The sequence below is a fragment of the Penaeus japonicus genome, unplaced genomic scaffold (assembly GCF_977035675.1).
Source record: "Penaeus japonicus unplaced genomic scaffold, GWHDUDI00000001_assembly GWHDUDI00000029, whole genome shotgun sequence".
Classification (NCBI taxonomy): domain Eukaryota; kingdom Metazoa; phylum Arthropoda; class Malacostraca; order Decapoda; family Penaeidae; genus Penaeus; species Penaeus japonicus.
Genome location: NW_028234431.1, coordinates 12983406 through 12993405, shown reverse-complemented (window position 1 = coordinate 12993405; position 10000 = coordinate 12983406). Strand labels below are relative to the sequence as shown.

Sequence of the window (10000 nt, the reverse complement as noted above, 5' to 3'; positions counted from 1 at the left end):
GAAAAGCTATGAAATGAGAAGACATGAAACTTAGCTAGATTATGGCTTGCACACTGTCATGAAAGACATTCAAAGGACTAGACTATAATTTATGTGTATTGGAATGACTTGTGAAAATGCAAAAAATGTTAATGTGAAATGTGGCAGTAAAAGGTAATTAAACCTATTTCACCGAATATGCTATAAAATCACACAGCAATATTTTTTATTTTGAATAAGATTTTACAAGTTACTTATAAACAATTAAGTATACGTACATTGATTTTTACTTCCTCATTAATTTCAATGCCTCTGAGCTTTCATCAATGATATGAAATAACATACAATTAAGTCTCCAACAAGTTATATCTCAAAGATCTCCTAGTCTCCTAGCATCACAGACAACTGCTTTAATGTATACTTTTGAACATACTCCAAAATAATTTTGTTATGTCTCTAAAGGTTCATTTTTGTACAGTCAATAAACTATAGAGATTTTATTCAGAAAATCAATCTGAAATTTCTTGTTCTTCACAACCAGCAAGACAAAAACAGCAACATCAGTTATGAAATAAAAAAAAAACTTTGATTGTTGTATCATTTGTAGACAGCTGTTGATGAAAAGAAAGAACAAGAAAACTGTATAAAAAACATTCCTGAGCCAAGGAACTTGAGCTGCCATTAAGTGTAACCACTTCACATATAATGCTAATTCAGTATTCACAATTCACTCTGATTTCTATTTGAGATTCTCTAAATGAAAAGACAGAAATAAGGAAGGGAAAGTTTATAAAATGGACATGATTGCTGCTTCGGAATGTTATAAGGGTGACATTTTCTTTTGTTCTTAGTAAACAATGACTTTAAATATATGGTCAAAAATAATAATAATAATAATGATAATAAAAAAACAAAAAACATATATATATGTGTGTGTATGTGCAAATATATATACATATACATAAACAAATAAAAATTTATGTGTGTGTATGTATATATGCATGTTTATGTCGGCATATATATGCATACCTGCTCGCATGTGTGTATGTGTATAAACCATTTATATCCTGGCTAGTCTTACACTATAGTTTCAATAAGCGTTGGTCTACAAGGTACCTGACCTGCATTAGGACTTAAGTTTTCTTTATTTTGAGTGCAGTTAGTATGTGAAGTCTGTGGCCCCTTTTCAGCCCACTTCAATTCAGCAGGTCCTTGATGAATCTTCCTTTGACTGTCAGAACTAGTGCTCTGCACATGAAGTGCTCTGCTAGAAACAGGCAGGTCTGTAGGACGGGAGTCCTCCATCTGAGACACCAGACTGCGTGCAGAATCAGGAGAGGCAAGAGGTGCTGCTAGTCCACTCTTTATAAGTGATTTCCTAATCGGATCTTCTAAAATATCATCATCTCGATAATGCCCTACATTGTATGCCACCACAGTTGCATGATCTAATTTGCCTGGGACTAGGGCTAGTTTTTCACACACCTGTTAATGAAAAAATAGAAAATTAGCACATCATAAATACTTTTTATAGATGTGTATGTGTGTGTGTTTATGTACATACATACATACATATATATATACATATATATATATATATATATATATATATATATATATATATATATATATATATATATATATATATATATATATATACATATATATATATATTATATTATATAATATTATATATATATATATATATATATATATATATATATAATATATATATATATATATATATATATATATATATATATATATAATATATATATATATATATATATATATATATATATATAATATATATAATATATATATATATATTATATATATATATATATATTTATATATATATATATATTATATATATATATATATATATTATATATATATACACACACATACAAACACACACACACACACACACACACACACACACACACACACACACACACACATACACATAAAACACATACACACAGATTGATTCATAGATAAGTAGATATTTATATACATATATTCATTTATATTACAATATTTTCATATCATAAAATAACATATATGTTCATACTAAAAGCAGGTTTAATATTGCAATATATACATATTCCACTAAAAGACAAACTCCTTTATTCAAGTATCTCATCTGTATAAAACGCACCTTTCTCCGCCTATTTCTCTGATCTGACCGGGATAGATCCTTGGATGTTGAAGGATATAAGTCAGGATCTTCTAGGATGCGACGTTTTGCCACTGTCAACTTCGTAGCAAAATGCACCATCTCTAAGCACAAGCCTTGAGCTGTCATCACTGGACCCTTACTGGTTAAGCCACACCTGAGGAGGTCTTCCATCCTAAGTAATGTTAACTCATGTCTCTGGTGAGCCTCAACAAGGGGTAGGAATGGGTCTGTGACAACTTCATCCTCTGGCAGTCCAGCCCCAACAGATTTGACATTGGTCACAGGCTGAAACATAATTCACAACAAATCAAACAAGAATAAATTTGACTCCAAATTGAATTTTGATTTCATTATGCATAGCTATGTATAGGTTACATTATCCTTTTGTGTGTGTGTGTGTGTGTGTGTGTGTGTGTGTGTGTGTGTGTGTGTGTGTGTATGTGTGTGTGTGTGTGTGTGTGAGAGAGTGCATGTGTGCAAGTATTCACAAAGTTACCTGCTTGCCCCCTCGTCCTGGTCCTACATTTGGCCCCTTGCTTCCCTGTTGAGTTCGCCTCGAACGACTTCTCTGCTGATTAGGAGCCATTTGTCGGCCTTGCTGATTATGTCGCTCACCATTACGCCTACTGCCTTGCGGCTCTCTTGTCGGATTCTGTGATTTATTTCCAGCATTCTGAGGTTCCTGTGTACCATTCTGGATATCTTTCCCTTCCTTTGCCGTACTTGGTCTTTCTGCACTCTGTGATTCCCGAGTTTTCGGATCTCTCTCTTTCTTAGGAATGGCAAACTTTCCAACTACTGGGTCAAAGTTATCAGAGATACCATCACTAGTCAGGAAGACAATGTCTCCAGGATCACAGTAAGTAAGAGAGCAGGTTAAGTTGTTGAGCTCTGGATTTTGTCCATCCACTGGGCCCAAGGCTCCTAGAGCATCTCGCATGTCACGCATGCTGTAGATATCATGAGAGCCTGAAGAGAAAAGAAAGATAAAAGTTTCCAGTTGCTCATACTATTCTGGATTACTATACATTTATTTTCATATATATATATATATATATATTTATATATATATAACAATATATATATATATAATATATATATATATATAACAATATATATATATAATATATATATATAACTATATATATAACAATATATATATATATATATATATATGTATATATTGATATTGATATATATTGATATATTAATATTTCTGTCTGTCTATATATCTATTAACTTTTTTCCCCCAAGTATACAATATTGTTTAATCAAATATAATAAAAAGATAAACATAGGAGGCTAAAACAATAATATAAAAACTACTTATATACACTAAGAATCACAAAATCTTCAACTAATACAGCATTGCCTCAAACTACCTTGTGTGATTTCCCGTACACCATATTTCTGTGAGTAAACGTAGGCCAGGGAATCCCCAACATTACACACACACACAACAAACTGGTCGGTGTCAGCCAGAGGAGCTACCACAGCTGCTGTGAGGGTGGTCAACATGCCATCCTCCTGAAGGATGAGGCTATGTGCTGCATGGAATGATCTTAATAAAGCTACAAAGATGTCCTGCTGAAAAATGAAATGCGGGAAAAATAAATTAACGGCTCTTCTTAAAGTACATAAATGGCAGTTAAACTATCAATTACATTCAACTAATTGTAAAAAGGCGGTTAATAATGCCAGAAAACTGACTTGCAAGAATTCATGAAATTTATACTTTTATTTTTGTAAGAATAAAAATATTAAAATATATCAATAAATCAAAAAGAATAAAACAATAAAATAGTAAAAACCCATCCCTACCTTGTATAATGCTATCAATCTAAATCTAGATTACACTAGCCTTGAACCTGAGTTTTTCTACTAAAATCAAAGCCATATACTTAAATGATATGTTGGGACCCTGCACTGGGCCCTGCATTGAAATCATACAGTTAGTTTTGGATATTGCTTATTCCAGAAATCCATGAGTATATTATAGGAAAATATGTTGGGCAGAAACTTTTTTTGATGAATTTTAAAAAATCATACTTAAGTAAACAGATCATGGTTAGTATTTTTCAAAGGTACCACAACAAACTAATTCACTTAAGAGTATGAGGATGTCCACATTACCCATCTGGTCTTCTAAATGATCATTAAACGATTATCAGATTACTAATTGACAAGCCTGACAAAAATAATGAAAATAAATAAATGAATTACAAGTATTCTGCTTTCAAGAACTACTATCAACTTCCAACTCTGCTTCTTTATATCAATTTCATTTCATACAAGTACTCATTAATGAGAAGCAAAATGCACAAAACATTATATTTATGTGCATACACCATGTAAATACAGTGTGTAGATATGTATACATAGAATATGATGATAGGAAAACGCATTCATATCGTTGTGTAAATAAAATTACTCTCATTATCCGAAAAAGGGCCCATCATCTCATGATATACTTGGATAGGTTAAGTAAGGATAGAAAATTGTTGGTAGCAATAGTAATTTAGATTATAAAAAAGGAGATAAAAAATCACTTGTGGTCCGTGTAGGCCTCATGGCAGAACTTCTTTACATATGAAATTAGGCTTGTCTTATAAAATTATACATTTTACTTGAAAGTGATATTTGTCTTATCCAGCTTATTCTCAAAAAAATAAGAGAGCAAAGTTACCAACCCAATATGCCAGGTATACAAATCATATCTATCTGCATATTTGCATCTAAATATATGCTATTTTTTGGGCAACATCCCAATGCATGGACACAGCAATATTACAGAGATTCCAATATATGTGTTTATGCATATGGCTGTTAGACAAGGTCCTTGAGTCACCTTAGGCTGCCCAGCCACCTGTATTGGTTTCTTTACAATTATACTCCCTTGGTGCATCTAGGATGTCCATAAGATTTTTTATCATAAGTACAGATACTTATGCCCCTGAAAAAATTAGTAGGATTTGGGCAAAGAATTTTCATGGTCTGGCTTCCCTAGTTTCCCAGACAGTTCTCCTAGATCTGCTAAAGAGGTCATAATACCTGACCTGAGCTCCAAGTTCATGTAACCAGTACGCAAGGCTGAACTGCTCTTTAATAGAATTTGAAGTAAAGGAATCTGATCAACAGTTAACATGCATGACTTCAGTAGATATCCTCACATGATGTCTTAGTAAGTTCTATCATCAGCTATCAAAACAATATTGGTTTAATGAAAGTTTCCAGGTGAAAAACTGCTAAATAAATCTCAAATAGTTACACAATACCTAACCCTAATTTTGAATGATGGAAGGGCATAAGTTTTTACCTTTAAATCCTCAGGTTTGAGAGAATGTATATTTTATGTAGATTCTATATCAAAGTCTGAGGGTGGATCTGCATTTTTTCTTAAAAAGGAACACCAAAGTGGAAGAGGTTCAGGAATACAAACATAAAAAGAGAGAGATAGAGCAAAAATGAAAATCTACTAACTGTTGTAGTCTCTGGAGGTGTGGCCACCGCAGAATATAGAGCAGTGTTGAGGTGGTGTAGGCACCCATGAATAGCACACCTGGCAGCAATGCTTGCCTTCTCTCCCCAGTTGACTCCATCAGCAAGGGCAAGAATGGCACTATCCTCTCGTGCCACTACACCAAAGGCATCAGCAATAGGGTTACCTGAAGGAAGCACATACCATAAATAAGTACAAAGGGAAAGTAGCAACTTTCTTTCTCATTTAAAGAAAATTCAAAAATGGAAACGAAAGTTCTTTCTAATGTGTTAAGACTTATGATGTTTCATATTTACGTAAAAAAAAAAAAAAAAAAAAAAAAAAAAACTCATCCAGTTAAAATATCATATCTATTATAAACAAAACAAAGCCAAAGTTGCATTGACTACCATTCACATCCAATATCTGTGACTGTGAAAAAAAGGCATAAAAGACAAACACTCAAACAAAATATTTCTTTTTTGTGATCTTTAAATACCCGCCAAATTCTACACACCTGCACGTTCATTTGTAACAGGATGACGTTCATACAAGGTAGTAGAAAGACCATAGGCACGTTGGTGTGGTCGATTCCAGTTAAGAAGACCAGCTATTTCCTCTGTTTCACTTCTCTTAAGGTCTGGGTCAGGAACTAAACATGTGGAAATACAGTATACTGTTAAAAATCTTGACAATGGTAAAATATAACAATTACACAGATACATTGCACACTCTAGAATTGTAATATTTCATGTTATTCCAATAAAAAGAAGGGCAATTAAGTAAATAAGCATTTAGATTAATTTATATTTAATTATCTGAAAATCTAACTAAGCTAATCTATGCAATAAAAAGTAAAACAAAAAAATCAAGATTTAAAGATTAATTGGCAAAAGAAAGTACAATTCTTGTACTTGTTTTGCATATAAGAATACAAAACAAATACATGAAATCACACATGTACACACACACACACACACACACACACACACACACACACACACACACACACACACACACACACACACACACACACATGCATTAACACACACACACACACACACACACACACACACACACACACACACACACACACACACACACACACACACACACACACACACACACACACACACACACACACACACACACACACACACACACACACACACACACACACACACACACACACACACACACACACACACATACACACACACACACACACACTGAGGTTCACAACACACCTAGCACAATCATACAGGGCAAAGCACTTTTATGGCTAACCAGTTGTATAGCTGGGTCACACACTTGAAGTTTTGCTTCTACCTTAATTTTTTGCACTGTACCCACTTTATTCTAACATAGGTATAGTGTATTCAACAATAATTGTCAATTACTGCATAACATTCAAGTAAAATGATATAAATGATTAAAGGCAACGGTATAAATATATATAAACATAAGTATATATATATATATATATATATATATATATATATATATATATATATATATATATATATATATATATACTTATAAACTTTTATGCATGCGCACGCACACACACATACACACACACACACACACACACACAAAACTTTACTGGAAGGTTAGGCATAATAGAAATTCATCTTTTAAATGAAAGTTTAGCATAGTAAAAACTACAATACAGTTTCTAATCAATAAACATACTTGAAATATTTTATCTGACAGAACATATTTTTGTTTAACATCATAGCTCCTTTGAGTTGGCAAGTTTATATGTTACAGATACATCAGAATATATCTAGGATGAATAAGATTATTTTCTAATACAAACATTTAAATCTAAAAACAAAAAGAACATAGTCTGCAGCAAAGAACAAACCAGAACACAACCAAGGAAGGATACCAAACATTGCAAAACAAACAGACAGAGAACAGATAATGAAATCAGACAGAATTTCCAAATGGTAACCAAGTGATACAAAATCTTAGTTTATTCTTTATATTACATTTTCCGTGATATCAGTGCCACCAAACCCAAATTCAGCTCATTCCAAAATCAACTGAATCTTTAATTTCAAGCTTACTGTACTTGAATTAAAAATCAATGCTCCACTATTTCTTCTGGTAACCATTAGTGAAATCTTCTGAAATAAATGTTAATTCGAGAAAATCATCAAAAATGTCATTCACAGTAAGTTCTACTTGCACATAAACTAATCATTAAAACTTTTATCATAATCATCTATGTTCATATTATTCTGATTTTAATTTTTAAAATGCATACATATATATCTACATAAATTCAGAGATACTGTATAGCAATAAGCAATCAGTAGCTTTAATAAATCACTATTCAGATTTTTAGTTTAAAGGCTACATATTAGCTGATTATATTCAAAGTAAATTTTTAAAAAGGTAAAAATTAATCAAATACTATAAAATTGCAAATAAGGTTAATTTTAAAACAACACATGATGAAGCAACTGCAAAAAACTAATAAACTTTCTAATAAAAATCTGCTCCATAACATTTGCTATACTAATCACTTTGGGCAAATCCACTTTCTTTGGATGATATGAAGTCATTTCTGCCTAAGCACATCTGATAGAGCATTTGATGACACTTTCTCTGAAATAATTCATGCAAAAGATGTCAAGATGGACAACAAACAAAAATCCCAATAAATATCCTCGAAGTGAAATAACAGTCAATATATTGGAAGAAAAATAATGTAAGAATTAAAGGACAGTGGACTGGGTGTTATCAGGACACATAAGAGACTTGATCAAGGTGAACAAAAGGAGCACAATTTCAAGAAATAGGATGAGTGCCTTATCATATTTTTTGGCTTGATAGTTCATGTTTTAAAGAAGGTAAAAGTTAGAGCTCCTGAGGGTTAACATCTAATCTCATAGAAAGGGCAAATGCATCTATCAGCATTTTAGTAGCATTGTGTTACATGCAGGTTAGCTGGTCAAGCACCGTCAGCAGGCGGGTTGGACACAGGTGTGTACATGCTGTCCTCTCCAAGGCTAATTCTATTTCTTAACATTTCCTTGTTTAGTTGCCTTAAGTAGGTCAGTGCCTCACGTGCAAACGTTCAAAACACAAAGTGCACATTGGACAGATGTCAACTATTAAGGGGAGCCAGGCAGACTGACCTGCCAGTGCCCCAGCCTCCACCAAATCCAGAGTCAGGAACTTGGCCCGCTGGCTGGCCAGGCCCCCATCGTTGGCTTCAACAGAATCGTCATCCGGAGGGTCGTTCTCGGGATTGTAGTTTCCATTCTCACATGCACTGTCAACATTGTCAGTCACACTGGTGCCCTGCGTCTCGGATTCATTAGTCCAGTTATCTAGGGTGGGATTTGTGACCTGTGCTCCTGTCTCTGTTGTCTCCGCCGCCACAACACGGTTGAGGTTGTTGTCTAGGCCAGGGCAGGGAGTGGGATGAACAAGCAGCTTGTTGACCGTCCCACCACCTTCATCCCTGCAGCTCACCAGCACAGCTTCCATCATGCCCAGGTTATCCGTGTTGATGCGCTCACCTGTGCTACCAACCCACGCAGCTTCACAACCACCATCCTGCTGCGATGCTTTTGCGGAACTTTCAACAATATTGGCAAAACTACTATCACTTCTTTCATAACCATTACAACTAAAACTACTAGCACCAACACCACTATTCCCATAGCCAGAACCATCATTTGCGCTGCCATCAACTTGGGAGGGGAGGGTAAGGCCATAATTGAGGGGTCCATCACCAAACTGTAGGAAGGCAGCAGGGGGAGCCCGGCCGGGGTGTGGAGAAAGGGGGGAGGGTGCCTCCCCTCTCCAAGATGGCACCTCACAATCTAGCGAGTCCATACTCCTTCCCTCACTAACACCCGTACTGCTTTTCTTATAAACAGGCGACTTAGGATCACGCTTCCTGAAGTAAGCGGCCATGTCAGCATAGGGTTTCTTACGTGGAGGAGGCTTCTGGGAAGTGACATAGGCATTCGGCTGGGCATCAGACATTGCGTCATCTGCATCTATGTAGTCTAGGTCTGCTTCATCTCTCTGCAGAGGTGGATGCCCTCCGCGGTTCACAGAGGCCAACCCTCCTCCGGGACCCGTAAATGCTGCCAAGACTTTCGGTCGAGGGCGACGCAGCTTCCGTGAAGGCAGCTCCTCGCACGTCCTCCCGTACACGATGTCTGGCTGAACACCTCGCGTTTCTCTGGAAAAGATAAACAAGGGATATTCAGTCAGTAAAGCACACACAGAGAGAGAGAGAGAGAGAGAGAGAGAGAGAGAGAGAGAGAGAGAGAGAGAGAGAGAGAAGTACTACTATATAATATCAATAGTGATAAAAAACAAACAAA

General features: G+C 35.0%; 1 protein-coding gene across 2 annotated transcripts in view; it reads right to left on the bottom strand.

Annotated features, from left to right (window-relative positions):
* Positions 1-166: 166 nt before the first annotated feature.
* Positions 167-10000, bottom strand: part of LOC122260501 (uncharacterized) — a 52714-nt gene continuing 42880 nt past the window's right edge. Inside the window, exons 2-8 of one of the 2 annotated variants that reach the window (XM_043027811.2) lie at positions 8795-9855; positions 6160-6294; positions 5645-5829; positions 3547-3751; positions 2661-3133; positions 2144-2449; positions 167-1464 (exon numbers count right to left, since the gene is read on the bottom strand). In XM_043027811.2, the coding sequence (XP_042883745.2) occupies positions 1057-1464; positions 2144-2449; positions 2661-3133; positions 3547-3751; positions 5645-5829; positions 6160-6294; positions 8795-9855 (2773 nt within the window). In that variant the 3' untranslated portion in view covers positions 167-1056. The remainder of the gene's footprint in view (positions 1465-2143; positions 2450-2660; positions 3134-3546; positions 3752-5644; positions 5830-6159; positions 6295-8794; positions 9856-10000) is intronic. The other variant, XM_043027812.2, reaches the window with a different exon arrangement.